This window comes from Capsicum annuum, chromosome 11 (genome assembly GCF_002878395.1).
Source record: "Capsicum annuum cultivar UCD-10X-F1 chromosome 11, UCD10Xv1.1, whole genome shotgun sequence".
In the NCBI taxonomy this organism is placed as follows: Eukaryota; Viridiplantae; Streptophyta; class Magnoliopsida; order Solanales; family Solanaceae; genus Capsicum; species Capsicum annuum.
The window spans coordinates 124243958-124259073 of NC_061121.1; the positions used below are offsets into that span (position 1 = coordinate 124243958).

The window sequence follows — 15116 nt, forward strand, 5'->3', positions numbered from 1 at the left end:
AGTTCTCAACCTATACTTCAGATCAGGTAAGCAGGAGGATCCTCGTACTTTGTCCCAAACAGCATCCTATTGATTGTTCAGGATGAAATATCGATAGTGACTCCTCGGACAAGTATGGACTCTCTGTTTAGTAAACTTTCAACAGACATCCCTTTTGGACTATTCTTTTCTACTAGAGCAAGATAATTGGCAAAGAATTCTCTTACCAAATTCGGTTGATACGCCCCTAGTGGCCTGCCCATCAATGTTAGTTCATACTTTTAGAAACGGCATTCCAACTCAAGGTATTCATGTAGCTCCGTTGTCACAATCTGATGTTCCTCTGCAAATGGCTTTTTATCCCCCTTGTTGTAGGTGTTAATCCGTCATAGAACTTAGCTGTCGCTCCCTCTATCTGCCATTTAATCACTTCTCAAACTTAAGGGTCCTTACCCTTGATAATGTTGGCACCCTTAGTTCACTATCCTCCTCAGTCGCCTTTGTTTGCTTCCCCACATTAGCATTCTCAGTTTTATCCTCGCCAGGTTCAGCTTGATTTGTAGCAACCATTTCCTCGTCTGGGCTCGAGTTTTGCTGGTTGTACTACTGTCGATCTCCTCTTCAGATGGGGAGAGTGTGGGAGTTTATTTTCATATTTTCTGGTGTTGTAGTCAAGTGCAGATTTGCCTCTACCCTTTTGAGATCTTCCTCCTCTGGTTGGTGGTATTTTGTGAGCCATAATGCCTAAAAAAAAAATAAAGAATTAGTTCACAGAACAAAACATCATAACAGTTGAAAATTTTGAGTTGATGATCATATTAGTGGTCCGTCAGGTAACTGGTGGTCCACCAAGTGGTCCATTAGGTCTTACGTAGAAGGCATAAAATTCCAAAGACATGCGATGGTTCAATTAGTGGTCCGTCGAGATAGTGACGATCCATCATTTAGGCCATCACATCTTATCTAGTGGGTGTCACATCATAGGTCATTGTGGTGGTCAATTTAGTGGTTTATCGCAAAAGTGACGGTCCACCATTTCGACCGTCGCACCTTCTTCTTCAGGTTCAGCTTTCAATTCGCCATTTTTTTTCATTTGGCATACAACTCTGACTTTTAAGCAACAATTGACACCCACTTCACATTTATACACTTTATTTCTTGATTTTAAGCATGTGAGTTACTCAGACTTCACTCTACACTGCATATTTAAGTTTACAAATATACAGCAACTCAAAACAAGAGCATAACAAAAGATGGAATTGTAATGAACAAACCACTTAGCTATTTCATGCCCTTTTTTTTTACAAAAAAAAAAGGGTGGTGCGCATACCTTGGTATTAAGGTCTTGCTTGCAAATTAAAAACTCAAACTTTCCTTAAAAAAAATTCTAAATGTGCTTTCAAAATTATTTGTAATAAGAATAAAGGAGAGAAAAGGGTTTCTTAAACAGGGAAGAAGGGAGGAGATAGAGAGTTTTAAGAAGAGCAAAAGACTTTAGATGCTTTGAATCCGTAGGTATTTGATCAGTTGAAGAAGTTAAAAAGAGGTTAAAACATATGTAACCACTCTTTTGCCTCTTTTTTAAAACCAATTGGGCCAAATGTAGGACATTTAAATAGCAAACAATTTGAACCCGACCCGACCCAGTGCTAGGGTAATTTTAACGGCCTCAGTGATGGTCCATCGGACTAGCGACGGACTACCAATTTGGCCATTACTTATTACTAGAATGTGATCAGTTTATCTTGCCTGCAATGGTCAATAAGGTGGTTCACCAATTTTATGACTGTCCACCATTTTGACCGTCGCTACTTTCCAGAACTTAGGCCACCAGCTTGAGTTTTTACAATCGATGTGGTGGTCCACCAAATTTCTGATGGTACACCATATTGACCATCAAATTTACCCAGTGTATGAATTTTTTAGCATTTTTGCGATGGTGGAAATGCTGGTCTGTCAGATAACTGGTGGTCCACCATTTTGACCGTCACTTTTATTCCAGTAGCTTTAATTTTCTCTCCTTGTTTCAGCTGTATTACTTCTTTTTTTTGCTATATTTTTTATCCTGCACACTTCACAAACACATCAAAAATGCACTAACTACAAAAATAATTTAACGAATTCTTCACAACAACACACCGTGGGTTGCCTCTCACTAGCGCCTGATTTATAGTTGCAGCACGACTAAGATATCTCAATTACTCAGACATCATCGAGATAGACAGTATCAATACTCCTTATCAAGTCTATTGGACCGATATACAGTTTCACATGTTGCCCATTTACCTTGAAGACACTTCCATCTTCATTTTCAAGTTCCACTACTCTAGATGAGTAGACTTGTCTCACTTTAAATGGGCCGGACCATTTGATTTGAGCTTAACTGGAAATATTTTGAGTCTGGAGTTGAATAGAAGCACAAAGTCACCTCTTTGGAAATCCCGATTCTCAATCCTGCGGTCGTGTTACTTCTTCAATATTTCTTTGTATAGATCAGCCCAATCATAAGCTCCAAGACGAAACTCATCTATCTAATTTAGTTGCCCCAGTCTCATATTTATTGCCTCATTCCAATTCAAGTTAAGCTGCTTCAGTGCCTACAATACTTTATGCTCTAGCTCAATTGGAAAATACCATGCCTTTCCATAAACTAATTGGTATGAAGACATGCCAATAGGTGTCTTGAAAGCCATTCGATATGCCCATAAGGAATCGTCCAGCTTCCTAGACCAATCCTTCCTGCTAGCATTTACAGTCTTGGCAAGGATATCTTTGATTTCTAGATTAGAGATTTCTACCTGCCCACTAGTTTGCGGTGGTATGGTGTAGCTATTTTATGCTGCTTAACTCCATATTTTGCTAAGGTAGCTCTGAACATTTTATTGCAAAATTGTGATCCTCCATTGTTGATAATGGTACGTGGTACCCCAAAGCGAGAGAAGATGTTTTTCCTCTGGAATGCAACAACTCTCTTCCCTTCATTATCTACTAAAGCCTCAGCCTCAACCCATTTTGACACGTATTCAACGGCCACTAATATGTACTTCATCCCAAATGAGCTCACGAAGGGCCCCATGGAATCAATGACCCAGACATCAAATAATTTTACCTCCAACATTTTAGACATTGGCATCTCATGGTTCTTTAAGATGGACCCTTGCCTTTGACATTGGTCATACCTCTTCACGAACTCGTAGACATCTCTGAATAAAGAGGGCCAATAGTAGCCACTCTGAAGCACTTTCCTTGCAGTCCGATCACCTGCATTGTGAACTCCAACTGGGGAAGCATGACTTGCTTCCAGTATACTTGACATATCTACTTCTGGGATGCATCATCTAATAATACCATCCGTACATCATCAAAAAAGATACGGCGCATCCCAGAAGTAATGGCTCACATAATGGAGAAACTTTTTCCTTTGATGGAAGGAAATATTCTCTGGGATCACCTCGCTCACCATATAATTTGTGAAATTAGCATACCAAGGTATTTTCTCTATAACAGTAGCGGAGATTTCCATATCAGGAAATGCATCATTGATCTCAAATTCATCTCTAGCAGCTTGCTCCCCTTCAAGCCTAGACAGGTGGTCCGCAACTTAATTTTCTCAACCCTTTTGATCTTTGACTTCAAAGTTAAACTCTTAAAGCAGCAGCAGCCATCTAATCGACCTTGGCTTTGCATCCTTTTTCTCCATCAAATATCTCAAGGTTGCATGGTCAGTGGAGACCACCACCTTAGTTCCTAGAAAATATGCCCGAAACTTTTCAAAGGCATAAACAACTACAAGAATTTCCTATTCTGTGATGGTGTAGTTCTTTTGAGATCCATTTAGCGCTTTGCTGGTATAATAGATTGGATGAAACAATTTGTCTTTCTTCTGTCCCAGCACAGCTCTAAGGGCAACACCGCTTGTATCACACATTATCTCAAATAGTTTTGACCAATCCAGTGCAACAATAATAGGAGCATCAACCAGCTTCCCTTGAAGGCATTCAAATACCTTCAAGAAATCATCATCAAAGGAGAATTTGACTTTTTTCTCCAAAATTTTGCAAAGGGGGTTTGCAATCTTTGAGAAGTCCTTTATAAACCTCTTATAGAAGCCATCATGACCAAGGAAACTTCACACTCCCTTCACTGAAATAGAAGGTGGAAGCTTCTTTATAACCTCAACTTTAACTCGATTAACTTTAATCCCCTTTGTTGAAATTTTGTATCCAAGAACAATGCCTTTCTTCACCATGAAGTGGCCTTTTTGCCAATTAAGCATAAGATTGAACTCCTCACACCGCTACAAGGCCCTACTCATATTTACTAAGCACATCTCAAATAAATCTCCTAGCATAGAAAAATCATCCATAAATACCTCCAAGGTGTCCTCAATAATATCTGAGAAAATTGACATCATGCACCGTTGAAAGTTAGCGGGTACGTTACACAATCCAAACGGCATCTGCTTAAATGAAAAATTACCATATGGACAAGTAAATATCATTTTTCCTGATCCTTCAGCCGATAGAAATCTGATTGTAACCAAAATAACCATCCAAGAAACAATACCAACCTATTCCCGCCAATCGATCAAGCATCTGATACATGAAAGGCATTGGGATGTAGTACCTCAATGTCCACGAGTTGAGTTTTCTTAATCCATACACACCCTGCATCCACTAAAAGGCCTGAGTGGAATCAACTCGTTCTTCTCATTAGCCACCATTATCATGCCTCCTTTCTTGGGCATGCACTGAACAGGACTTACCCACTTACTATTTGAGGTGGGTTATACCACTACTACATCTGGCCACTTGATAATTTCTTTCTTCACCACCTCTTACATAGGTGGGTTAAGACGGCGTTGATGTTCAATAGTCGGGACACAATCCTCTTCTAGCTGGATTTTATGTGTGCATATACCAGGAAGAATGCCGATAATGTCTGTAATCATCTAAATAATAGCCCTCTTATATCTCTTAAGAACAGAAATAAGGGCTTCCACCTGTTGTTCACCTAAGTCAGCCGCAATAATAATATGTAGTGTATTCCTACTTCCCAGGAACAATACCTCAACTGGCTAGGCAACTCTTTCAGCTCCAAAGTGGGTAGCTCTTCAATAGATGGCTTGGCCGGTGGATTAGGACAATTTTTCAAGTCTAAATCCAGCTTCTTTGGTGCATAAGAATAAGACCCCATGCCTATCAAGGAACACACAGTCTCCTCATAATCTTCAATACCGTGTTGATTAAAATTTATTAATACAGCAGCTAAAGTCTCCACAGTAAATTTTTCTTCTATAGGTACTTCCTACTCCTCCTCATAATAAATATCCATAATAGAAAATATGCTTATATATTCATTCTATTTCATGGATTGGCATACATTGAATCAAACTATATGCTTATATATTCATTCTATTTCATGGATTGGCATACATTGAATCAAACTACTTTATCATTCAGCCTGAATAGTAGCTTATTTTCTTTTAGATCAATAAGTACACTCTCGGTTGTGAGGAAAGGTCTACCCAAGATTATGACCACCTCGAATTCCACCTTGCAATCGAGAATGACAAAATCAGCTAGAAATATGAAACTAGATACCTTCACTAATACGTCATATAAAATCCCTACGGGCCGCTTCACAGACCTATCTTCCATAACTAATCTCATGTTTGTTGGAGTAGGATCCACCAAACCTAGTTTATTATACACAGTGACATCAAGTTTATACTGGCTCCCAAATCACATAAAGCTTTTGGAAAATGAAAAGTCCCAATAGTGCACGGGATAGTAATTGCCACCACAGAATCCCTGGTATGCCAAGCTCTACTCTATTTGGTCATTCGATCAAGCATCTCTGAGGCCTCTGGAAAAGTAAGGTCAACAAATGACCCTCCTGCATCATTATCCATGACTGGCTTCATGATAAAGTTCAAAGCCCAATAAAGAGTCTCTATCAAATGAATATCCATCATGTTATGGTTTGGGTATTGCATCAACTTATTTTTAAACCTCCCTAGGGTCTTATAAAGAGCTTTAATAGGAAGCTATCGGAAGTTACTGATTTTATCCCTCAACTATACCTTTCTGGAGGGTGTAAAGAATCTTTCTAGGAAAGCCTCTTTCAACTGCCTACAGTTGGTTATAGAGTCAGAATTCAGTTGATTTAGCCATAGTGTCACCTCTCCAGATAGAGATAATGGAAACAAACATAAGCGGATAGCATTCTGACCCACTCCTAGATTATCAAAACACTTGAAAATAGTGATAAAATTCACCAAATGTATGTTTGGATCATCTCTGGGAAGACCATCGAACAACCCCTTAAGATGAAGGAGTTGAATCATCATACTGGTAATATTAAATTAAGCTCCTGGTTCTAGAGGTGGAGGAATGATAGCTCCAGTTGCACCTACTCCATCCATTTCATCTTCGTTATTATTAAAATCAAACTGCACTGGTTGACGCTCTTGCCTTGCCCTAAATGGGTGATTCCTGTTTACATTCTAATTCACTGATGTAGCCACATTCTCTACACGCCTTGGGTTAACAGGATCTAACAAATCATCATCCCCCAAATTGTCATCATCGGGATTAGGATGACGTGCCTGTTGGTCATCATTCTGCGGATTTAGTTGAGCTCTAGCCAGAGCGGCTAGTCTTTCAGCCGCTTGGAGGTTTGCCATTCTACCAATTAACTGCGGTTCTGGATGTATTGATAATAATGGTGCACCCGATCTCCGTGTACTTGGCATACACAATAAATACCCTACATAGAACAAAAACAACAAACAAAAGTAAAATTTGAGAAACTCGATCAAAGGTCAATTAACAAACACAAACTTAATTAAAAATCGTATTCCCCGACAATGGCACCAAAAATTTGATACGACCAAATTACAACTCTCGTTAGAAAGTGTAAGTGGTTACTATCAAATAAGAACCCAATGGGTTGGGTGTCAAATCCCACAGGGAATACTGTGTTCACTAAATATTGTGGTTGTTATTAGACTGTTGATCAAAGGTTCTAAAATGGAAGAGGGTTATGATTTATCAATTGTACTTAAATGCATCCAAATATCAATTGTATTGCAAATAGTAATTCAATAAGAGTATTGAAACTAGGATTATGGTTACCAAGTTGCTTAAGCAGCTAGGGTTATGAACTATTTTGAATTCCCAATGAATAATTTTAATTACAAGATTAATTGAATTCTATGACTCACTCATTAGTTTCTCAACCTAAAATGAGTAACCTATCCCTTAATGCTTTCAAACTTAAGGAACATATTATTTATCTAACTATATTCTCACATGAGTTGATCCAGTTAAGGCATCTACCCTCTATATAAAGGTTAAAATCTTTGGATTTGTGTAAACCCTTTTTTTTCAGCAAATACTTTTCTATTTGAACAAGTGTTGTCTTGGACTCACTTTTCAAGTTTACAATCAATAAAAGTCATTAAAGTAAATAAGGGTTTATACACTATCAATTAGTCATGGGAATCTACTAGATTCACAACCCCCAATCAGCTATTCACATCAAGGCTCCCATAACCCTAGTTATGGGAGCTTAGTTATATATTTCCATCAAAGAAAAAGAAGAAATCATTGTGATATTCATCAAGTAATTCAGAATTCACTTACAAAAGTCACAATTGCTGTTCTTCAATCTTCAGTAAAAAATATAATAATGAAATCTTGATCCCCAAATTCTTGAATAAACTCAGAGAAAAACTATATAGCAATATGTTTCAAGTCCTGGAAAACCCTAGTAAAAGATAAAAGATACCTAATAAAACCTAAAATTGGGTATTTATATGTTCCCCCATAAAAAGATTTTAAAATTCAAATAATATAAAATTCGCATCCAAAGTGACAGTCAAAGTGCTGGTCCATCGAAGTACTGATGGTCCACCATTAGGTCTGTCGCAGCTCATCCTAGATGGTCACTTTCTGGTTAAGATTGACGGTTCACATGTTAGTCCATCGCAAAACTAACGGTCCACCATCTTGACCATCGTTAGTGGTGCTGAAGAGTCAGGTTCTGGATAATCCTGATGGATGGAGCAGTGGTCCATAGAAAGATCGATGGTCCCCCAAGTTGGCCGTCGCTGAGCCTTCCAAAATACTTGGTTCTGTTTAGTGCTGACAGCCAAAGTGGCGGTCCATCGCAGGACTGATGGTACACCACATGGACCGTTGCTGGGTCTTAGAGTTTATGGGTTCTGCCTCGATCTGACGGTTGAGTTGGTGGTCCATCACAAAATTGACAGTCCAGCATTTTGACCGTCAAAAGTATTTTTCTGCTAATTTCCTGAGTCTTTTCCTTTAGTCACCTCTTTACCCTGAAACACTAAAAACTAGCATTAAATGCAACCTTGGTTGCTTGAAAACATGCAATTTTCCTTACAAAAAAAATGAAAAATGTTCTGCCAAAAGCCAGAACATCATGCTGCCAGATCGTGATTGTGATCCAAGGCCTGCGATCGCGAATGCACCAGATCATAGATGAGACTTGGAATTTCATATACACACACTTACCATGTAACCATACCAAATTTGATATTTTAGACTCAATAGCGTAGTCGAAATTTTCATTTGAGGTTCTTTCAACAAAATATGGGTCCCACATCTAACTTCTAATTTCTTAACTTTTCGACTAATAGGTTGAAATGAGCTTGGGTGCCTTGGGAGCCAAACCAAGAGTTCTTCTAGCCTAAAATTGACCATAGTTAATGGTACAATCAAAATTTGTATTCGAGGTTGTTTAACTTAAGTTTTTACCTAGTTACCATTTGGATCCAGTGAAGACTTCTAAACAGAGAATTGGCTCTAAAAACCAAACAAAGTGCCCAGCAATCGTACTACCAGTTCCAGTAAGTCCTAAATGACTTCGAGCAGCTACAGAGAAGCTCTAACAGAAAAAATAAGCTGAAATGTGGAAAATTACCTAAAGGTTCATTACAAGATCCACTACTAAATGAACTTTCATCCGCAATAGTTAAAGGATTAGGATGTACCTAAAGTCTCAAACAGGTGAGGTTACTGGGTTCACATCTTACTCTCGATCTCCCAAGTGTCCTCCTCCACTGGGCGGTGCCTGCACTAAACCTTAACTATAGGAATCTCCTAAGTGTGCAACTAATTAACAACACTAGCCAAAATGTGTATCGACTCCTCTACAAAGGTCAACTGTTAATCCAACTAGACTAAGTCCTATCTAAGCACATGATATGGATCGAGAATGTATTTCCACAACATGGAAACATGGAAACACGGAAAACTATATGGACAGCAGCAAACTCTAGAGGTAAAGCTAACTTATAAGACACCTCACTAACACAGCAAAAAATCTTGAAAGGTCCAATATGTCTACGGCTGAGCTTGCCCTTTCTTTTGAACCTCATCACACCCTTCATTGGCAACACATGGAGGTATATTCCATCACCAACTCGAAATCTCAAGGCATAATTTCTACAATCTGCATAGGCATTCTGCCAAATCTGAGCTATTCTCAACTCATCCTGAATCACTATAAGTCTATCTAATGACTCTGAAGCAAATCAGTACCACGGGGTTGAATATCAGAAGTATCAAACCTTCAAATCAGAGAACAACATCTCCTACCATACAAAGACTCAAAAGGCACCATCTCAATTCTCGAATGATAACTATTGTTATAAGAAAGCTCTTCCAAGGCTAAGTATTCCACCCACTGGCCTCTAAAATCCATAACACAGGCTTAGAGTATATCCTCAAGCACCTGAATAGTCCTCTCAGACTGGCCATCAGTTTGCGAATAGAAGGTTGTACTAAAATCCACTAATTACCGAACTCCTCTTGAAAATATCTCTAAAAGCTAGATGTGAACATAAATTCTCAGTCCAAAATAATAGATATAGGCACCCCATGTAAACAGACTATCTCACACATATAGATACAGGCTAACCTCTCAGCACTGAAGGACATCTGAATATGAATGAAATATGCCCACTTGGTCAATCGATCTACAATGACCCAAATGCCATCAGAACCATGGGAAGTGTCAGGAAACCCACTAATGAAATACATGGTAATTCTCTCATATTTCCACTCAAGAATGGGAAATTTCTAAATCAAACCACTAAGTCGTTGATGCTCAACCTTTACCTGCTGATAACATAGGTAACAAGATACAAACTCTGCCATATCTCTCTTCATGCTGCTCTACTAATAATATTGTCTAAATTCTTTATACATCTTAGTTATTCCTAGATAAATAGAATATCTAGAGCTGTGAGACTTATGCAAAATCAACTTAATTAAGTAATCCATTCTCAAAACACAAACATGACTATCAAATCTCAAAATTCCCTCAAAATCCATGGTGATCCTCTCAGACTCACCTCTCAACACCTGATCATAAAGAAAGCAAAGTTACTATCCTTAAATTGACAATCTTGAATCTGCTCAAGAAGTGAAGACCTTACATTGACACTAGAAAGAATTATCCTAGAGTTCGAAGTATCAAGGTGAATCATCAAGTTGGCTAAGGACTAAATATCCCATTCTAACAGCCTTTGAGAAACTGAAATACAAGCCAATCTACCCATACTCATTGCCTTTCAACTCAAGGCATCTGCTACCATATTTTTCTTGCCCGGATGATACAAGATGGAAATATCATAATTCTTAAGCTACTCAATCCATCTACATTGTGTAGCATTAAGCTCTCTCTAGGTCATAAAATGCTAAAGACTACAATGATTGGTGAAAATCTTATAATGCATACCATATAAATAATGCCTCTAAATCTTAAGTATGAAAACTATCGCCTCCAACTCCAAATCATGATTTGGGTAGTTATGTTTGTGAACCTTAAGTTGTCTTGAAGCATAAGCAGTAACAAGACTATGCTGCATAAAAACATAGCCTAGAACAACACCAGAAGCATAAAAATACATGGTGAATCCCTCAACCACTACAAGAAGAGCTAAAATAGGAGCTGAAGTAAGGAAATTCTTAAACGTTCCAAAGTTTGACTTATACTCCTCGGACCATCAGAGAGAAACCTTCTTCCATTTAAATTTGGTCATAGATGCTAAAACAGTCAAAAAACCCTTGATGAATTGGATATAATAACCAACCAACCTGACCTGTGGTGGATTTATACACCTCAGTGCTATCATTGTGGTTTAAGTAGCTTAGTTTAGAGGAATTCTATTGTGCTTAATAAGTAATTCTTGGTTTAAATAAGAATCTAAGTGTTATGTTATGTAAATGTAATGTTAAAAGTGTGTTCATAGTGAATTTGGAGTCAAAACAGCAAGTTAAGAATCAAGGTACAAAATCTAGTACTCTTAGCTTGGACTATGGCCTTTACTAGCTCATTGCCTTGAATTGTATAGTGTTCTGTGCTATAATGTATGATGTTTGATGTTGTATGAAGCTTTTAAAGTGGATTGAAATGATATATAGTTGATGTACAAGCTGGAAATCAAGTGTAAAAATCACCACAAAGCTTGGAAATGAAGGACAAAAGCATGAGACAAACTTGGATCAAAGTTGGATGTTTTGAAGTCCTTGGTGTGACATATAGCCTAGGTGTCGTGATAAGGCCATGGAATGCTCTTGGAAACATCATAGATGGTCAATTACAGTGTGAATCTACATTTTAGTGGTGCCACTCTGCCTATATGGAATGATATTGGCATGGCACGTCCTTAGGTCAAAATCGGCAAATTTTGTCCTCCTATAAATAGGACACTTAGTCATTACGTTAGACACCTTGGACGACCTTGGGACTTGAAGGGAGGCTGGAGAACATGTCAATTAGGGTTTTTATTCCATTAATTTGACTTTATTATGTATTTTTACATGTATTCGTTCATTGTGATTACAGTTATGTTTATAATTGACTAAACACCCTTTTATTGGGTTAAGGCCAAGAATATGATTACTATTGTTATGAATTGATTTGGTTGTGGTTGTTTATCATTTTTGGTTTTTTATTTATTCTTTTTATTACTATTTTAAGGATTCACAACCCCTAGAATGCATGTATAATTATCTTGTGAACCGGGAGGAGGAATAAGAGGATAGAACATGGGATAGATAGAATAGGATCGTAATCTTTCACTATCTTGAAGTTATGATTTGAATTAAGGATAGGAATATACCTAATTTCCCTATTTAGTTCAATTACGAGATGAAATATGAATGTATTTAACTTAGTTCTCATATCCCCACTCAATAATGTAGGTGTGAGGCTAAGTTAGACAGGTGATTAGAGGTTCGGAAGACCATACTCATAATATCAACCCCATGAACCAACAACCAAGATAATTAACCTAACTAAAGAAGTTATATAGTTTAGTACAATTGTTCAAAGTGACTTAACACTGGGTTTCTCCCCATTGATTGTCCAAGGCTATTAATTTATAGCATTGTTTAGTTTATTCTTAGTTTTAACTTATAATTACTTTTGGTTACGTCATCATAGAGTTAATCTTAATAGTGGAACTAGTCTGGGATAGTCTTTAACACAAGTCTCTAAGGGATTGCTACTTGGCTTGTAAAAGGCCACTATATTACTTGGTGAGAATACATACACTTGCATGTGCGCTTAGGCACAACAAGCTTTTGATACCATTGCTAGGGACTTGTTGCGCCCAAGTGCACACACAAGAGTACGTGGTCTCACCAAGTAATACAGTGGCCTTAAATAAAACCGAATATTGATCCCATAGGTACTTGTATCAACAACTATCTAATTCAAGTTTAACTATTAAGATTTAATTTATGCAAAGTAACCAATAGAGTTTGAAAGTTATAACTAATTTCTCGTCTAAACTCTATGTGACCAAATTAATTCCAAACTTGTTTCAAACACACCTTAAACATTATAATGAAGTAGTTTAACACTTAGATGCTCATTTATATCATTACCAACTCATTAATCACACAAGAAGTCCTCAAAACAAGGCTAAACAAGTATAGATAATGACACTGAGGTGCATAAATTCACCTCAGATCATCATCCCATACTTAGGGCCTTGTTCGTCGTCGAACAACTCTTTACTTTAAGCATCATAATCAGAGGCGAATCGACACTTCTACTACAAGCAAGACATTCAAGCTATCACTACAATGACTACACAGAATGCAAGTTTTTACACTAGGCATGTTATACATAATTGAAAGTTCAAGAACACTACTCCAAAACATCCTCGCCTCATGAATTGACTCACTAAGTTGGCAAACTCATTCCTATTACTTAATCCAAGAGATCACACATATACCAAACTATCATAAAACATATTCCCTGGTCATAAGAGAGTTACCCATAATCACTCTTATAGATGCAATTTATCATAAAATAGGTATAAGAATCAAATTACTCTCACTTTCACAAAGAATTCACAAGTTACACAAGATGAACAATAGGCTTTCCCTTAGTGAGTACTCCATTAATATCAGAATGTTAAGTCCCAAGATAAAATAGGTCTTTATGGGTTGTAATGTAAGCTAAGGGATGGGTAGGAACTATTTTGTCCAGTGATAGTAACTATCTCACTAAGCACTTTAATACATCACAGGAACACTAAGATCTCTCTAATAACAACCAATCCACCTTATTCACCTACACACTTCTCTTATTTTCCCCATCTCATTAAACTAATTCACATACAATATAGTAAGAGTATTATCTATGCACACATTATTCAATTTTGAATAATCTTCATTCTTTTCATTACTCAACTCCCAACCACAACACATATCAATTTTCAACACCAATAGTTATTTCTTGGGGGCTTAACTTTCACCTCTTTTCTTCTTATTTTTCATACTCCGTCACTTATTAAGCTTTCATTAAAGTTCTTAGGAGATTTTTTTTAGGTCAAACAAAGAATGGAAACAAGCTACATATGAGGCAACCAAGGAGTAGGCTAAAGCATCAATAAGGCTAACTAGGATTATGCACAATGGTAGGTAAAGTAGGATATGAAACAAAGCTATCAAAGAATAGACTATATGATCTTCTAAACCCACACTCTTTATTTTGGTTTGCACACACACCAGGCAAGTTCTACATATCACATACAACAAGGAATACACAAAAATCTTACACACATATGCAACTCAAGTAGGGTCAACATAGACTCTTAACCAAACAATCACATTAATTCAAAATTAAGCCAACAATATACAAGAGTTATAAACTATAGACTAGGAGTCTCAAAAGTAGTAGTTCACACAAACAAAATGCTCTTTTACATATAAACCCCATTTGCATCTTGTAATCATACACAACACCAAATTATTTTATGATTTTTTTCAATATTTTCAAATTTAACCCAAAATTAAGAAAATAACTAAGACTTAAGACCCTACAACATCACTTCACCCAAGACATGGGATTTCCCCTACCCCACACTTAAAAATATACTTTATCCCCAAAGTTGAATTTAAAAGTAAAGATAGAAATACTCCCCGAGGCCTATAGGAATAGATAGTAGCATCTTCATATATCACGAGGGTTCGGGGACCCACACTTAGTCTGTGCCATGCTTTTTACCTCAGCTTTTTGGTACTTAGACTTCTCATCTACTTGTGACTCAACAAAAATAAAAACTATGTGAAGTAAGAGCTAAAATACTAAAAATTAATATCTACCTCAACTTGGGTTACCTTCCAAGTAGCGCCTGATTTAGTGTCATGACACAACCCATATAACTTTTTTCTCCACCTTGAGGATATGAATTTCACCCCCAACCTCGCATCCATCTATTTACTTTGGTCATAGGGTGGTGGTACAAAGAAGAAGGAACTGATTAATGGATGGTGCATGGTAAACCACTCGCCTTAAAGTGAGGAATATTTTTTGTGTTGCTTGTTTGGTACAAATTCAAGAATATAGGATTTTTGTTCCTCATCTTCACACTCTTCCACTATTTTAGATGACTCTAAAGACATAGCATCATCTAAACATTATATACAACTCCCACATACAAATTTACACCATCCCCAACACACTCACTCTTATTCGCCTTCTCAATGTCAATCTCAAATAAAAGGTAGTTGAAAGGCTAAAATTCTTATGTCTTCTCCACAGATTGGCTAGTATCCACCTCAACTAGTGAAGGTCCCAAC

At 37.3% G+C, this 15116-nt stretch overlaps 1 protein-coding gene across 1 annotated transcript; it reads right to left on the reverse strand.

Moving 5' to 3' along the window:
- Window positions 1-668: 668 nt before the first annotated feature.
- Window positions 669-3295, reverse strand: LOC107846423 (protein NYNRIN-like). Its single transcript, XM_016690824.1, has 2 exons — window positions 2778-3295; window positions 669-723 (listed from the first exon to the last, which is right to left on the reverse strand). Exons 1-2 carry the CDS (start codon window positions 3293-3295, stop codon window positions 669-671), a joined length of 573 nt encoding a protein of 190 aa, XP_016546310.1.
- Window positions 3296-15116: the final 11821 nt, after the last annotated feature.

Excerpts from the sequence above, each read along its gene's own strand:
- LOC107846423 (XM_016690824.1), bottom strand. The coding sequence starts at position 3,295 with ATGTCAAGTATACTGGAAGCAAGTCATGCTTCCCCAGTTGGAGTTCAC. Across the intron at positions 724-2,777 it reads CACCGCAAACTAGTGGGCAG|GCATTATGGCTCACAAAATA; the intron begins GTAGAAATCTCT and ends TTTTTTTTTTAG.